Source organism: Engystomops pustulosus, chromosome 4 (genome assembly GCF_040894005.1).
Source record: "Engystomops pustulosus chromosome 4, aEngPut4.maternal, whole genome shotgun sequence".
Lineage (NCBI taxonomy): Eukaryota > Metazoa > Chordata > Amphibia > Anura > Leptodactylidae > Engystomops > Engystomops pustulosus.
The window spans coordinates 158,520,812-158,538,776 of record NC_092414.1 but is presented as its reverse complement, the minus strand read 5'-3'; the positions used below and the strand labels follow the sequence as shown (position 1 = coordinate 158,538,776).

General features: G+C 42.1%; 1 protein-coding gene and 1 long non-coding RNA gene across 2 annotated transcripts in view; one reads left to right on the top strand and one right to left on the bottom strand.

Annotated features, from left to right (window-relative positions):
* LOC140127494 (uncharacterized) overlaps positions 1–9,239 on the bottom strand; it is a 31,974-nt gene extending 22,735 nt beyond the window's left edge. The window contains exon 1 of the long non-coding RNA XR_011855000.1: positions 9,095–9,239. This is a non-coding gene — a long non-coding RNA (uncharacterized lncRNA). The remainder of the gene's footprint in view (positions 1–9,094) is intronic.
* The window catches only part of SECISBP2L (SECIS binding protein 2 like), a 43,902-nt gene continuing 35,119 nt past the window's right edge, over positions 9,183–17,965 (top strand). The window contains exon 1 of the mRNA XM_072148258.1: positions 9,183–9,505. Coding sequence (XP_072004359.1) covers positions 9,488–9,505 — 18 coding nt within the window. The 5' untranslated portion in view covers positions 9,183–9,487. The remainder of the gene's footprint in view (positions 9,506–17,965) is intronic.

Here is a 17,965-nt window from a genome sequence, read left to right as displayed (position 1 = left end):
GTCGGATGCTGCGCGCCGCACACACAGGGTAGGAGGAGTAACGTGGCTACTGGGGCGTGGAGAAGGGAATAAAGTTTAGTAAAAGTTAGCGGGGACGTGAGGATTAGCTCTAAAAAGAGCTCTCCTCACGTCCCTTACATCCACCTACCACCCGATCTACCTTTATAGGTAGAATCGTGGACCTGAGTGAAGTTGGCCCCCCCACCTCGTTCAAATCAAGCAAAATTGGTGTCAAACGTTTGTGCTACGTTTGTGCTGGTTTGTGCAGGAGAAATTTTTGTTTGTGCTGTTATCGTTTTTAAGATTTTAATGAAAGTTTCCAGAGGTCATCAGAGGTCAACCAGCCCCCCCCACATTGCCCAAATCAAACAAAACTGGGACCGAACAATTCTGCTACGTTTGTGCTGGTTTGTGCTGCTCAAATTTTTGTTTGTGCTGCTTTTGTTTTGAATATATGAATAAAAAATGAAAGTTCAAAAGTTCAAGCAGCCCCCCCACATTGACCAAATCAAACAAAACTGGTGTCAAACGTTAGTGCTACGTTTGTGCTGGTTTGTGCAGCAAAAATTTTCGTTTGTGCCGCTATCATTTTTAATATATTCATACTTTTTTGCAGAGGTAATTAGAGTTCATTTCTTCCAAAGTACAATGTGTTTGCTAGCTCCCCCTGGTGATCAAACCAGGGAAGTGTCACTAGGTTTGTTTTTTACCAGTTCATCCTAAACACCTCGAACACCTGAACATACCTTAAAAATGATAGCGGCACAAACGAAAATTTTTGCTGCACAAACGTAGCACTAACGTTTGACACCAGTTTTGTTTGATTCGGTCAATGTGGGGGGGCTGCTTGAACTTTTGAACTTTCATTTTTTGTTCATATATTCAAAACAAAAGCAGCACAAACAAAAATTTGTGCAGCACAAACCAGCACAAACGTAGCAGAATTGTTTGGCACCAGTTTTGTTTGATTTGGGCAATGTGGGGGGGCTGGTTGACCTCTGATGACCTCTGGAAACATTCATTAAAATCTCAAAAACGATAGCGGCACAAACAAAAATTTCTGCTGCACAAACCAGCACAAACGTAGCACAAACGTTTGACACCAATTTTGTTTGATTTGAACAAGGTGGGGGGGCCAACTTCACTCAGGTGAATCGTGGTGGTAGGTTCCCTTTAAGTGTTAACAAGCAGTTGGACAGGTGTACCTAATAAAGTGGCCAGTGAGTGTATAACGGAACAGTAACTGAAGGTAACCTTTCATATATTGACATCAATGGGGAATTGAAGGTGCATGGAGAATTGAATGGAGTTAGCTTTGGATTCTCCTATATTGGAGAGTTTAACAGTAACCAGCGACACAGGTGTTAACCGAGTCTTACTTTGGATCACTTTTATGAAATATTTCCCAATGGGTAAGTAATGTTTCCACTATTCCATACAATAAACACTAGTTGCCAGACTGTGCTGGTACTTGTTATAATTGCAAATATCAAGTACAAGTGACAGTGCATAACCGTATGCATGTTGGGGTCCTCTGACACCAATGAAGCAATTTCCTATTTTGTCGCTTATTGTTATAGAAAGATGCTATATTTAACTATTATTAACTTCTCAAAAACTTGCTTAGAAATATTTACAGGAAGATACATTTTACTGAATTAAACTTTATCCTATTGCATTTTATTGTTAGAACAAGATTAAAGGGGATTTCCCATTTTGGCAAATGAATGTTATCCAATATACTTTTTTCTATCAATTTTTAGATCTCTGCTTGCTGTCCTATAGGAAGCTTCATCACTGGTTATTTCCAGTGGACAAAAATCTGCCCATGGTCACACAGGTGCATGGCTCTGCTTCCTCTCTGCGATATAAAGAGGTGTGCTACTGTGTAACCAGGGACATCTTTCTGTCCACAGGAGGTAAATCTAGAAGCTTTCTATAGAAAGACAGCAAGCAGAGATCTAAAAAACTGTGAGGAATTGATATAGAAATTATATTGGAAAGCCGTATCATTTTTCATCATACAAACAATAACATTCATTTGCCAAAATGGGAATACCCCTTTAAGACAACCCATATTCCATGTGGCCAGAAAGATGATTTTGGATGGTAAATTCCCATTGTTATTTTACCATTTAAATAAACAATGTACATGTGCCATTTATCAGCAGAAAAGTGACATTTCTGTTAGCCACGGAAAGTCCTACAAAATGTCAGGGCACAAGGGTTGCGTTTGGCGTAGAACTTTGAACAAGTCCTAGTGCATTCCTTCATACTCCATCTGTACTCTTACACAATGCAATGTCTGTTCTGAAAGCTGAGACAAAGGGCTATAGATCTGGAACTCTACATACAGATCCCACACTCATTGTGACGTTTATTACAATATCTCAAGGAAAAGTGTTTGCTTTAGATATACCACAGGCTTGAAGGACTAGAACAATAAGTCATGTTTTATCACAGTGGACTTGAAATTGTGTATGAAGGACATCCATACGTCAGTGTGTGCTTATTATATTTCAGGAAGGTATATATAGCTGATGAGTGCAGGGGCCACCCACTGGTCAGATATTGTGGATATGCTGTCAATAGTAATTCTCAGTCCACTCCTTTGACGCTTTGAAGGCCCAGCCCTTTATAACTTTTCATGTTTCTGCTTTTTGCCCTTCACCTTTCTATAGCTATAACTTTTATATTAACTTTCTACAGAAACATATGAGGGAAGATATGTTACCTTTATTCTTTAGGTCAGTATGATTATATATATTTATGTTTACAGGCGGTCCCCTACTTAAGAACACCCGACTAACAAACCCCTAGTTACAAACGGACCTCTGGATGTTGGTAATTTACTGTACTTTAGCCTTAGGCTACAATAAACAGCTATAACAGTTATCAAATGTGACTAAGATTTATTATTAATCCTGGTCCTTATGACAACCCAACATTTTTACAACCCAATTGTCACAGAGACCAAAACAAATTTGGCAGGGGTTACAATTATAAAGTACACAGTTCTGACTTACATACAAATTCAACTTAAGAACAAACCTACAGAATCTTGTACGTAACCCAAGGACTGCCTGTATGTACTTTTGTTAACACCTTTAGATGTATTTTTTTTTTTATTATTTTCTTTATTGGTTGCCATTTTTTACACCCTTAATTATTTCGTATTTAAGCAATTTGTTTAAATCAGATTTTGGTCCTGTATCCACTGACAGCTGAGGGATAAAGGAACCTGATAATTTTCTTAATAACTTAATTCTTTACACATAGTCCGTGGATAGTGTAGTCTCCTCACAGAGCTGATTCATCAAATGAAATATTCTCTGACCATGGAAAGATTAAATCATTAGCCTTCTTATCTGTCCAAAGTGGATGGACATCAAAAGGTTTCCAGATACAATGCTCACTGGAGGAGAAAGAGCAGAACCAAGGCACAGAGAAGCTGCTTTATTTAATGCAGTATGGTACAAATGTTACTTTTATTACCTGTTGTATTCATTTATGAAATAAAAAAATTGCTTCAAATGTTTAGTTCTGCTTTAATTAAATAATATACAATAACTTAAGTAAGCTTTTAGACCTCTGTAACACAAATCAGTTTTTTTTTGTTGCCTGGGATAGGAAATAATTGCTCTTGGCTATAACAAAATAGAATGGGTTAAAATATTTTACATGTATCACTCTCTCTCTCTCTCTGACTGACCATCTCTTTCATTGACTGTCTCTGACCTTCTCTGTCTCTAAGTGTCTCTTTCAGTGACTTTCTCTACCTGTGACTGTGTCTATGGGGAGATTTATCAGAAGTGTCTACCCTAGAAAATGCAGACAATGGCTCCTGTATGTGCTGGTAAATAAGTTTATTTTGGAAAGCATGAGGGTGAAAATTTAGGCTCAAAACCTAGTCTATGACATTCCCTGAGTCACAAAGAGTGGCTGTGCAAATTTGGTGATTGTAAACGCTACAGTGCAGATTCCTATAAAGGACACACACACATACACACACTCAGCTTTATATATTAGAGGCTAAAGGACAGGAGGCCATTGGAGGAGGCTAGAGGACAGGATGAGGTTGGAGGGTAGGGGGTCACAGGAGGAGTCTGAAGGACAGGAGACTACAGAAGGCTGGAGAACAGGTAACTGCTGGAGGACAGGAGGCCACAGGAGGAGGCTGGATGACAGGGGGCTACAGGAGGAGGCTGGATGACAGGAGGCCACAGGAGGAAGTTGTAGGATGGGATGCTACAGGAGGAGGCTTAAGGACAGGGAGCCACAGGAGGAGATTTGAGGACAGGGGGCTACAGTAGGAAGCTGGAGGACAGGGGGTCACAGGAGGAAGCTAGAAGACAGGAGGTCACAGGGAGAGGATCCTGGAGAACAGGGGGCCACAATATGAGGGGGATAGACAACAGGGGACACACCATGTGAGGCGGAGTGGGGGGAGCAGTACAGATAGTATTATGTATAAGGTTAGGGAGTTAACTAAAAGTAGAAAACCAAATGTAAAGGGAGGATAAAATAAAAGAGGAGTTTTATGTTTTGTATGTTGCAGATATGCATTAGCATCATACAGGTCCATAGTGGGGTTGATCACAGTAAGGGGCCGTTATACCATGTGGGGTCCATTAAGATCGAATTATAGTATGCTTGCGGATGGGGCAATGGGCGTGGTATAGAAAAATGGGTAGGTGCTTTTTGTCCCTCTTTCTCTCGCCCAAAAGTTGGGAGGTATGGTGTAAGGGTATGGGGATGTGATTTATAAACTTTGGAAAACCGCTGGAACTCACTGTCTCATGATCAGTACTAAAAATTATATTGGTTAATGTAAAGTTAGAACCTGCTGATACAAACATTCTGCTAAAAATGTACTTTTTTGTCTTTTTAAATCCACCCTCAGTAGACTTCCTGTTAGACCATTACTTTTGCAACATAAAATGGATAATCAGTAATACATTTGGTGCATTTTAGGACTCAACCAACTTCTTCCCTTGTCTAAACACTTTAGGAAAGTGTCTAGTGAGGTGAGAGCATTCATTTCAAATTCATGTTTCTGTACCTGATGAACAAACCATAGGGGTTGAAGTGGTTGTACACACAATTTCACATTTTTCTCATATCTGAAATACTTAAAAGAATAGCTTCATAACCTTGCTTTGACATGTCCATAACACACTCAAGTGGACACGTTCGGTTTTTCACATGCAGTTCTTGTGAGAAGCTGCTCCTCCTCTTTTTCCACTCCACTCCTGGTTTGGACATCTAAAAGTGCATCTGAAAAACTGAATGTATGAGCGCGCCCTGAATGTTATTACTCTAAATGGATTGTTGTTTTCTTTAAATCAGTTTAATCCCTACATGACATGATGTCTGGGGGTGTATGGAGAGGGCTCACGGGCTGATTGCAGCAAACACCCACTGTTAAAACCCGCGGTCGGTGCTCACACCAACTGCGAGTGTTAAGCCTTTAAACGCCGGAGGCATTTAAATCCTTGGATACGATTGCTGCCCCCTGTGACATCATCGGGGGGAGGGGGGCATTGGTTGCCATTGGTTGCCATTAAAGCCTAAGATCTTACGAAGAACTGAGGCTGTCTGGTTTTAACCCATTCATTACAATGTGCGATTTTCACATTGTAATGAATGATGTGTAAAATCCCCATATACTGCCATACTGTAGTATTGCAGTATACTGTAGAATCGATCAGACAACCTAGGGTTAAAGTGCCCTCAGGGGTCTGAAAAATACCGTATATACTTGAGTATAAGTCGACCCTAGTATAAGCCGATGTACCTAATTTTAACACAAAAAAATGGAAAAAAAACGATTGAATTGAGTATAAGCCGAAGGTAGGAAATGCATTAGTCCCAGCTTGCCTCCAGTATACAGCCAGCCAGTGCATGGAGAGAGAACTATACATTCTAATACAGAAGTACTGAAATATTAAGTAGTATGGGTCCACGGGATACACAATGGGCTGAATTGTTGTGTAGGTAAATTGTGATATGGTACATTAACATATCTATTCAAACTTTGACTTTTTTTTTTTTTTTAGACAAGAAAATGTTTTGAAGCCAACCCAAGGATATCATCACCATCTCCACTGCTTATTTCGGCTAATATTTTTTGTGACATTGTTTATATATTTTTTATCATGGCATTGCACATTGCATGTTGTTAGTTTTCATAGGAGACTCGTACTGGGTTACTGCAGTATTTAATATTGGTATTTGGCCAAAGATTAAATGGGTGGCTAGCAGCATTATTACGCTTTAGTCCTACTTTTATGCTTATGGGGTGACCCATTCGGGGTCTCCGTTAACCATATGATAATGGGTGCCCTGGGAATATCCATAGGGAACTGAATCTCATCAATACACAGGGATAATTTTGTTCTCCAAGATAAGCTTAATGTTGCCCTAAGTGGAAGTGACTTACAAAGTGACCTACGCATGATGATTACTCTTTATAATAATAATAAATATTACGCAGCGCTACACAGAGCTTGTCAAATCTTTATTTCTTTGCAATCCAGCATCATCTTCATCTTACTTTTCATCCAGCAATGCGTTTCTATGTGTATATAATGATGTTACTGGTTACTTTAACAACCAGTACAGAATGGCGAGTTTTAACGCATGCGCACACAGTAATACTGAGCTTGCGTTCCATCTATGTGTGTCACTCATGCTCAGTGCGTTGACAGCAACGCTAAGTCACAATTATGCTGTATGATCAAACGTGAGGGATGGTGAGCTATCCGTAAACCTTTTTAAACATATGTTTTATGCCTTATCACACTTATTAAATCAAAATTTGTAATGCCCTCAGAGAGTGGGGGATACACTATACACTTTATCACATTAGCACTTTATAATTACGTAATGGCAATATATTTATGTATGTTTGCACTTTAAATGAAACATTCAATGTCAAGATTATCACAATTGTATTTTATATGATATTAAATATGTGATATCTTAATGAGGGGGAGGGAATATTACAAGCATGTCATTGATTTTTTTGTATATATACAAATATCCACCTCCTACACTTATCACTTGGCTTGAAAAAGGCTCATGATGAGCTGAAACGTCGCTGTACTATATGCGGTGGAATAAAGAGGACAACTAATTTTTTCACCAGATTTACTTGGAGTCCTGCCTTTTTTCTATTTTGTATCACTGAGGACCTGAAGCCTGGCCTTGTTAGGCGGGCACCCACTGCTGTGCTGTGTTGTGTGCAGTGTTGACTTTCTTCAAGAATGCTCTACAGCAGAGATGTATGGAGTCAGCTACTCCCCTGCCTGCCCTCGCTCCCCCTCTGAGCATCTAAGAGCTCAGGAGAAGAAGGAAGCAGGACTGCCAGGGAAGTAGGGGGGCCACAATATGAGAAAGAACCGGGGGCCACACTATAAGGAATGACAGGGGGCAACAGTATGGGGGGAGACACAGTATGAGAGAGGACAGAGGGCCAAAATACCAGGGGAATGGAGAACAGGAGGCAGGGGGCCACAATTAAAGTGGGGGAACAAAAGTAAAGGGAGGATAAATTACTGGGGTATTATATGTTGCTGAGTTGCATTAAAGGGTTGGCCACAGGAAGGTGGCATTATACTATATGGGAACTCTAAAAGGGGTTTTCCCTTGAAAGAAAATTCTCAAATCTCAACGCCCTATTGATGTTTACACAATAAATATCATTTAACCCTTTACTTCACAATTTTACTCCGTTTTATTGCTGTTTTAGCTCCTATCACTCAGGGATAGTCAGTGTAATATTCCAGGGTATGGGCGGGGACTCTCTAAGCAGACACTTTATGATCCACCTAGTTCTGTGAGCTGACAATGTGGCTAGATTATATAGATTATATACACTTTCATTTAGCTTCTGAACATTGTACTACATAGAGAGATGAGACAGATCAGAGATGATGAGATCCATTAGATGCCTATTGCACACAATGACAGTCAGCTCTCCTACATCTCTGCTATTCCACAACACACTAGATCTGCTGTGCCTTCTTCCCCCAATAAAGAACTTATGTCTTATGTCACTCTTGCCGCATGCATCTCAGAAACATCTCCAGATGCATCTCCAACCATTTTTGACAATTAAAACTACTAAAATGCTAATTGTGGCATGTATTCACTCTCGAATAAACTACTGTAACTCCCTACTAATCGGTCTTCCATTCGCTAAACTCTCTCCTCTACAATCTATTCTTAATGCAGCAGTCAGGCTCGTCTTTCAGACCAAACGCTACACGGATGCCTCCAGTTTGTGCCAATCACTGCACTGGTTGCCTGTCTCCTTCTGTATTCACTTTAAAATAATAACCCTCATCCACAAAGCTCTGAATAATGCTGCACCTGCATATCTCTCTTCTGTCGTCTCAGTCTATCGCCCTTCTCGTGCTCTTCGATCTCTTTAGTGATTTTAGATTAATCTCTACCTTAATTCAAACCTCTCATGCACGTCTCCAGGACTTCTCTGGAATGCCCTCCACAGACTCTCAGACTAATACCCACCCTCCTAATGTTTCAAATGTGCTCTTTAACCCCATCTCTTTAGGCAAGCCTATCACACTCGTAAATAAGATGGCGGCTGATGGCTGGTTCACACAGAATTTTTATTTATTAACTTATTTTATATTGTTCCCTCATAAAGAATAGCTGGACCATTATACAACCTCTCGTGTCACCCCCTCATCCTCATAGTCTGTAAGCTCTTGTGAGCAGAGTCCTCACTCCTATTGTTCCATATGACTGTTTGTACTTTGTAATGTAATTTTATAATTGTATATGTCCCCTATGATTTGTAAAGCGCTATGGAATTTGATAGCGCTATATAAATAAAGATTATTATTATTATTATTATTATATCAGTATTATCTGTCCCAAAACATTTAAGAAACTTGTTTTTCTTCTTTCTCTAGCCGAAAAGTTGGCAGGTATAAATTCTAGGGCTGTAGGTATTGCATTCATAATTAGGAACGTCAATACCTGCTTTGGAAAGTTTCAATTCCGTTTTTTGCTACAATGATTAAACTTTATGTACGTTATGATGTGAAAGAAAAACAGATGTAACCTGGTGAGCAGCCATTCTGTAGTATGCTCGGTGTGTGTAGTGCAGGCAGCCGCCCGCAGTGTCTGGTAATTAGATATGTTGTGACCACCCGGGTGACAGGGGCTTCGCGCTCCTCTCAATGAGGTCCCGTCCGGCTTCCGTCACAGCTGACTCCCTGTCACTGAACACTGCTCCGCCCAGGGCCGTGGGGTCGGCGAGTGTTACGTAGCTGGGCGGCACGGGGTGGGGTGTGGACTGAGGCCGAGCAGAGGGAGCAACAACCCCGGTACAGTAAGGAGGAACACTGGCCGGAATAAGATGGGAGAAGCTGCGACCAGTAATTCACCCTCATAGACCGAGCAGACTCACAAGAGACCCGCTGCCAGGCCGCTCCTCCAGCTAGGCCCAGCAACCATGGAGATTAACGAGCAGGTACACAAGGCTGTCACCCTCACCGCTACTACTGCTACCCCCGGCTGTCACCCTCACTGCTACTACTGCTACCCCCGGCTGTCACCCTCACTGCTACTACTACTACCCCCGGCTGTCACCCTCACTGCTACTACTGCTACCCACGGCTGTCACCCTCACTGCTACTACTACTACCCCCGGCTGTCACCCTCACTGCTACTACTACTACCCCCGGCTGTCACCCTCACTGCTACTACTACTACCCCCGGCTGTCACCCTCACTGCTACCACCCCTAGTTGTCACCCTCTCTACCCCGGGCTATCTCCCTCACTACTACTACCCCAGCTGTCACCCTCACTGCTACTACTGCAACCCCCGGCTGTCACCCTCACTGCTACTACTGCTACCCCCTGCTGTCTCCCTCACTGCTACCACTCCTAGTTGTCACCCTCACTATTACTACCCTAAACGGTCTACCTCACTGCTGCCACCCCGGGCTGTCTCCCTCACTGCTACCACTCCTAGTTGTCACCCTCACTATTACTACCCTAAACGGTCTACCTCACTGCTGTCACCCTCACTGCTGCCACCCCGGGCTGTCACCCTCACTGCTGCCACCCCGGGCTGTCACCCTCACTGCTGCCACCCCGGGCTGTCACCCTCACTGCTGCCACCCCGGGCTGTCACCCTCACTGCTGCCACCCCGGGCTGTCACCCTCACTGCTGCCACCCCGGGCTGTCACCCTCACTGCTGCCACCCCGGGCTGTCACCCTCACTGCTGCCACCCCGGGCTGTCACCCTCACTGCTGCCACCCCGGGCTGTCACCCTCACTGCTGCCACCCCGGGCTGTCACCCTCACTGCTGCCACCCCGGGCTGTCACCCTCACTGCTGCCACCCCGGGCTGTCACCCTCACTGCTGCCACCCCGGGCTGTCACCCTCACTGCTGCCACCCCGGGCTGTCACCCTCACTGCTGCCACCCCGGGCTGTCACCCTCACTGCTGCCACCCCGGGCTGTCACCCTCACTGCTGCCACCCCGGGCTGTCACCCTCAATGCTGCCGCTACTGCCTGCCACCCCGGACTGTCTCCCTCGCTGCCGCTACTGCCTGCCACCCCAGGCTGTCTCCCTCGCTGCCGCTACTGCGTGCCACCCCAGGCTGTCTCCCTCGCTGCCGCTACTGCCTGCCACCCCAGGCTGTCTCCCTCGCTGCCGCTGCCTGCCACCCCGGGCTGTCTCCCTCGCTGCCACTCCTGCCTGCCACCCGGGCCATCTCCCTCGCTGCCACTACTGCCTGCCACCCCGGGCTGTCTCCCTCACTACAACCACATGCCTCTCCCTTAACCCCTTAGTGCACCCAGTCCTTCCACCCAATTTCTGATATATGGGTGTAGATGTGAGTCCAGAACTAGCAGTGTGTACAGTCCTCTAGTTCTCCTTCTGTTGGACATTGACACCTATATGATTCCTATAGAGTGGATAACTGGATATGTGGTGGGTTGGGATAAGCTGTTTTTTTTTCGATTCAGTGACTTTATCGGTCACACGTAGACATACAAAGTGTTGATAAAAATATTTTAGTTGTGAGGTGACTCTCTAGTGACGCATGGAATAACTTCTATGACCCAGATGACCGTGTGCCATCATTATTTAGATTATGTTTTATTGGTGAGGCGTTGTGTACCAATGTCTCCAGCATATTTGTTTGTACATTTGTATATCTTCAGTGTTGTGGAATTTGAGACTGGACCTACTGGGGTTTGTAGTTCTTATACTGGTGAACGACCACTGGCAGAGCTTTGGTTTACATGGTGCTGCTGTATGTTATTTATATCTGCTAATACAGTTTACTAGAAAGTTACACACTTCATGTTTGCTTTGTATAAAGGATTTTTTAATGTGCAGGCACAGAAGTAATTTGTATTTTATTATCATTGATTTAGTCGCTGTCTTTTAAAGTTTTTTTTTAAATAAAGTTTGAAGAAATTAACTTTTTATCTGATGTGATTGAGCGTTTCATCCTTATGTACTTTAACCCCTTCCTACATTGTTAGAAACCTTGAGATTTAGATATCTATCTATTTATCTATGTAATATTTGCCAAAACCTATTATTCCTCATAGAAAAGGAGCTAAATAAATTGTACTTATATGTATATACAACTCTCTCCCTGTTTAGGCTTTCACTGTTCTATGTAAACTTGACCTCAGCCTCCGCATCAGATAAAAATCTGCAGACTGAAGGGAATGTCCTGGTTATTCTTCAAATGTATTGAAGATCGACATTGCCGACATGTTTGTAGATGTAGCAGTGAGGGAAAAAAAAGATAGTACGCTTGTCCTGAGCAACAAGCTGTCAGTCGTCTGATCTTCTGATAGTAGATGGTTGCTAGGCAAAGACTTATCCCGACTGCCGGCTAAAGATATCAGTAACGTATGTTGTTTCTGCCAAAAAAACCCTACCTTAGTACCTGGTAATACTGCGTGCGGCAATTTTTTCTGTTTACTAAAAAAAAAACCTGAAATAACAATGCAGTAGGGCTTGGTACACAATGGGGCTCGTTACACAATGGGGCTCATTTACTAAGGGTCCGAACGCCGCACTTTCGTCGGGAATATTTCCGATTTGCGCCGAATTGGCCCGGGATTTTGGTGCTTGCGAACGGATTGTGGCGCATCGGCGCCAGCTTTCAGGCGACAGAAATGGGGGGTGTGGCCGTCGGAAAAACCGTGGAATTTATAAAAAGAATTGTCGCAAGATCAGCACTTACATGCCCCGGGACGAAGAAGGTGAACTCTGGCGGACCAGAAGCGACACCTGCTGGATATCGGGTGCACGACCTTAGTGAATCCCGGCAGGCCCGAATCAGTGTCGGACAACGCGCTGTGGGATGTGTCTGAGGCTTTTATCATATTTATACCTCAAGGAAGGATTATAGGTATTGGTGTAAGTCACACATACACCCCCACTGTAAATTAGTAAAGCTGAAAGTCTTCTGTAGTTTCCTATATAGACTGAAAAAGTTAGATTTAATCTAACCCCCCACAAGAAAAACATAACTGAGAAGTAAAAATTTGTTACACATAAAATAAGCCTTCACATAGCTCTGTACACGGAAAAATGAAAAAGTTTTGGTTTTTTTGAAGGCGGAGATCGAAAACTGAACCAAAAAAACCCTTTGTCCTTAAGGGGTTCAACGGGTGAGATTTCACATAAAAGAGGGATTCTAGAAAGGACATTTCATACACAGAGGGGATAGTGGTTAAAGTTTCTTTATAATACACCAAATGATTTGACCAACTCCAGAGACATTGTCAGTAACACATATGCCTGAGTTTCCCTTTGTGATGTGGTATGCAGCGGGTGCACATATGGAGCACACGCCAAGTATCATGGGTTCCCATAGCTTTCACTCTGCTTTCCTGTTTGACGACATGGATAACATTCCTTCTACTTAAGTCACTGAAGGAAGTGCATTATTCTGAAAGCCTTTAAATAGAAGTTTATAGAATGGCGCTTGGACCTGAGGTAATTGATTTGCGTTGAAGACATGTGACTCGGCAGTGTTCGGTCATGTTATGTTAACATTTCTAGTGCTCCAGTGCTCTGGCTCTCGGTGTCGTGTGAGACAGGCTGTGCTTTTTGTGTTGTGGGTTATACAATGCTCTACATTTACTGGCACACAGCTGAATGTAAATGACAATAGACAAAAGCATTTTTTATCTAAATATATACAGTACCCTGTCCGTGGGGATGGCTTACCAGCCTGTTCCTGCTAGTGACATCTTCTGTGTGCGGCTATCGCTGTCTCTAGGAGCCACACAAAAGACAAAGGCTGTGGCTCAGTTACAGCAACTCTGCCAGGAGAAGCCCCTAGACCATGAGAAAAGCTGTGCACTGTCTGTGGTGTAGAGGAGCACGAAAACCTGCATCAGAATAATAACATGCTTTACTGTTACATGAGTAATAAATATCTAGTTTATGATGTTTGATGTTCTGCTCTTCCGATGACAGGTTAGTCTCCTTCTCCATGTTTTCCAACCACAGTCAGCAGTAGTCAAGCACCAGGATGAAGGGTTGTAAACCAAGCATACTGGTGTGTACCCACTCTGGCAGGATCTGCTCTTCTTTAAGCTTCCTATGCCCTTGTTGTTTAGAATAAAAAAAATTAAAAAATTATGCAAATGTACCTGAAGGGCTTCAGGCTCCATTAACATATATAAAGCATCTATCATTTGCATAATTTCAAAAGCCTTTTTGTCAAAGTCATATAAATCTAAAAGATGGTAATAGATGTCCTCTAAAACACTGTGGGGTTTATGGGCAGTAATAGTTCATATTGCACCAGTCTATAAATAGGCTGAGGTCTGGACCGTGCCGAGCCCATTGCAACACCTTCATTCTTTACTTTTTCAGTCATTCTGTTGTAGATTTGCTAGCAGATCCGTCTTGGATGTTTTCCATTTCTAAATAATCTTTCTCAATATAGACTTCTTGTATATTTGCTATTGCTTCTCGAAGAGCATTGTCTTATTAACTTGCAACATTTTGTTGCCTTTTATCGAATGCAAGCTTTTAGGTCTAGTCACAAATGCACTCAGGGAGGAAATACTCTCCATAAACTTGAAATACTTTATGAAATGGACTAGAAAAATTTTTCCTGATATGTTCAACCACAGAATTTATTGGGGGCATGCTTTGTTTTTTTTCTTGACTGTACATCCCTATGTGCTGATAGACCTGGAACAGGGAAGCCTTTTTACATTCCCTAATAGGAAGCATGAGGAGTTAAGCCAATAATCACTGGTACTCCATAAGGTGACAGGCAGCTGGGTTGACCATGACTCTAACCACAAGAAATTCATTAAAAATAAAAAAACTAGAAATTCATCTGAAGGGGAAAGTAATAATAGTGGTAGTAACGTGGACCCTGAAGCTTTTGAATTGCGTTTTGAAATGAGGAGTGAGAAGGGGATTGTCACCTGCATTTACACTGAAATTATTAGTAGTATTATTTTTTTGCATGGAAACAACCCAAAACACATGGTTTGTGTTCTACATGCGTTTCAGTGTAAATGTATATGTGATCAGGAGAAACTCCTGCATTCAAAATGCAATTCATACACAGTGTGAATTTTACCTTAAGTTTGACCTCCGTACTAAAATCTGCAGGTAATGCATTTTAGAAATTAGATCCTGAGCCAGAATTATTTTTCAGCAATGTTGTATCTAGGGCCAAAAGCTCGAACCCTCCAGGACAGTGGTCCCCAACCTTTTTGTAATCGGGGACCGGCTGCACTAAAAGAATTTTTTTCCAGGGACTGGGTCGGGTAACCGCCTTACCATTGTCCCTTTGGAAAAAATTGGTCACTACCCCCCTCAAAAAAATATCGCATATCTAAACCCAACCGATATAATATGCGATTTCCAGCAGCCCCTGGTCTAAAATGCCCCTTTTCCTGCAGCTGCCCTTTTCCTATAACCCCTCCTGATAGTGCTGCTTTTTTGTTGTCTGTCTATATAAGATGGGGGCTACAGAAAAAGTGAAATTATAATACCCCTTTTTCAGTAACCTCACCACTTGTCATTGGTAAAATCTGCCTTTTTTATGATCGCAGGTCATTTTCTAGAAAGTGATATCGGCACTAGTTATATAACTTTCTTGACCTTTATGAAATGCCAGCAGCCTATTCTTCACCATGAATTTCCCCACAAATTACATAATACACTGTTTTACACAATCTATTCATACAACCTACATTTTTTGCATTACAGAGCTACAGCACTGGAAACTCCAGCATAACTCGAGTTACCCAATTCTTTAAATTCACTTGGAATTCAAAACCAGGTTTCTCTATTATGATGATTTTGGATGTAGTGTGGCACTGGGTTCACATGTAGGGAATACACACAGACCTGATTTCATATAAAATAGGTTTGAGCAGTTTGCAATACACAATGGGGCTTATTTATTAAGGGTTCGCAGATCGCACTTTTGTCGGATTTGGGAAATTTTCAGGATTTGCGCCGCTGGGACAGCTATTTAGAAGGGGATTGTGTCACATGCGATCAGATTTTGGCACAGCGCCGCCGGCTTTCATGTGACAGAAATTGGGGGCGGCTGTTGGTTGATCCGACTGATTCGGACTGAGCGTGGGATTTAATATTCAAATTGTGCCGCATCCAATGCACTTACATGCACCGGGAAGAAGATGGTGAACTCCGGGGGACCTGAGCAGTTATGGCTGAGATGGGAAATGTACCATCAGAATACATTATTATAAACCAGGGACACTTCCTCATAGATCCAGGCGCTGTAACTATGGTAAACTTATATTTGTTATCCAAGGCCTTCTTCCTTATTACATCAACTTTTAAAATGATGATTATGAGGCAGAAGTGCCTGGAGCTATGAGTAAGTGCATCTGATTTGCTTGATTTAGATTTTCTTTAAGGCGATATGTCCTGACCACCATGCAAGGAGGTCATTTAGGTTCCCTATAGAAGCGTATAACAACCTGCTTCACTATTTCCATATCCCCTATGCACCAAGCAGGACACTAAAACACAAATTCTCCTTGACTGGCTTCCATGGGGAACATTGAATTAATTTCTGCTTTGATTCCATCAATAATGGTTTCTACTTTCTGTAATTCTTTTTCCTTTTTGTAAAACCATGTTCTTCATTCTTATAATTTCCTTTGTCTATGGGACCCAGTCATGGTGCGGTGAGCACACATTGTCTCACCGCACCATGATGGAGCACTATAGAACATGTCATATTTGTTCCTGTATTATGGCACCAGCTGCTCTTCTTTCAATGGAGAGAGGTGGTGTAACCGTGTGCTCACTGTATCGCAGCTGGGCACCATAAGCATTTATGGGCCATTTTTTGGCAAATTTTATAGGCAAATTTTATCTCTGGATATACATCCCCGGAACGTTCGTGTGAACCTGATGTTATTTATTCGTATTTGCATGTTTGCACTGTAGCCATATAATATCCTACTAAATTATATTGGGCTGGCAAATGATGGCCGGCTGACAGAATGCACCTTCCACTCTTCGTATAGGACGCATGTGTATATGGCAGCTTACAGTACACAACCGCATGCTGCAGATATGCAAAACATATTTTAAACATGCTCATAGGCTTCTATGGGGTGTACGAAACAGAAATACTGGAAAAATAGGGCATGCTCTATAATTTTTTATGCTAGGGTATGGTACGTTATGGTGGTTAATACTGCCATTTAACTGGAATAATATTTATATTGCCTATTGAAATGAATGAGGCCGTATGCTACTGTGGTAATGGTACAGTATGGGTAGTAGTAGTAGTATATTGTGTAGTATATTGTGTAGTATACGGCGGTTTTCATATGCTTGTGTGAAAGAGGACTTACTGCCGATCTCCTGGTGCAAGATCAGTGAGAACTAAATAAAGGAATTTCTCCTATGTGGAACATTAAAGGCACATTGACAGAATATTCCCTAAATATGTGATGGCTGAAGGTAATTTCTATGATGCCTGCATTGGTTATTAAGTGATTATGTACAAGAAGATCTGGATGGAAAGTGTATTCTTGTGAAGACCACTCCCTTCCTCGTGGCCTAGTAGGGCAATGATAATATTTCGGGAACTTCTTACAAACTATCTGTTGCTGGTGTGGGCTAGACCAGTGCATGTGATATTGTTCTAAGATTTTAGGAAGTTATCTGATCTTCACATTTTACAAAAAGTAGTGTTAATCTTACTGGCCTTGTAGTAACCCCAAGTTGTATAAGGTTACAGTTTATTCAATCCTGAACTACATGAACGTTTCTGTAAGACATTCATTGCTGGGTAAACACTCTGCATGGCTTAGTCTTTACAATCGTTATCCTTTATGCCAGGATCTGATCACCTTCCCTTAATGTATAAAAGCCATAATATTTTACTATAGATCTCTCATCAGTCGGAGGATTTTGCAGGTCTTAGTAGAAATATTAAGCACTGTGTGCTGAAACCAAGGTGGACTTATTTAATGCTTTACCTTATATTCTAGGGGCAGTTATAGTGTGTTTTTTTTATTTTTTTTTTTTTATAAATATTGTTGATCTGTCTGTAGGATAGGGAGACCATGAGCTGTATGACCCGCTGCAAAAACAAATGTGCGATATCCTTCTCCTGTTTGCCTGGGACCTTGCTGTGCGCCTTGAAGAGGACTTGTAAATGTTGTTTAATGGCAGAATGATGGATGCACATTACGTCCAGCAGTACAGTAAATAGATGACTGTCCTCACACGTGTTATTTAGCTCTTATTTCATACACCCAGGACAAGCTTAGAAAGGCTATTTTTATCCTTTAATGGATTACAGTGATGTCATGGGTTAATCTTGTTAATAGAAATAATAGTAGGTATGCTCATGTATAATGATGGATTACACTCAGACCTTGAAATATCTTCTGTGAGAATGGCGGTGCTTCACATCAA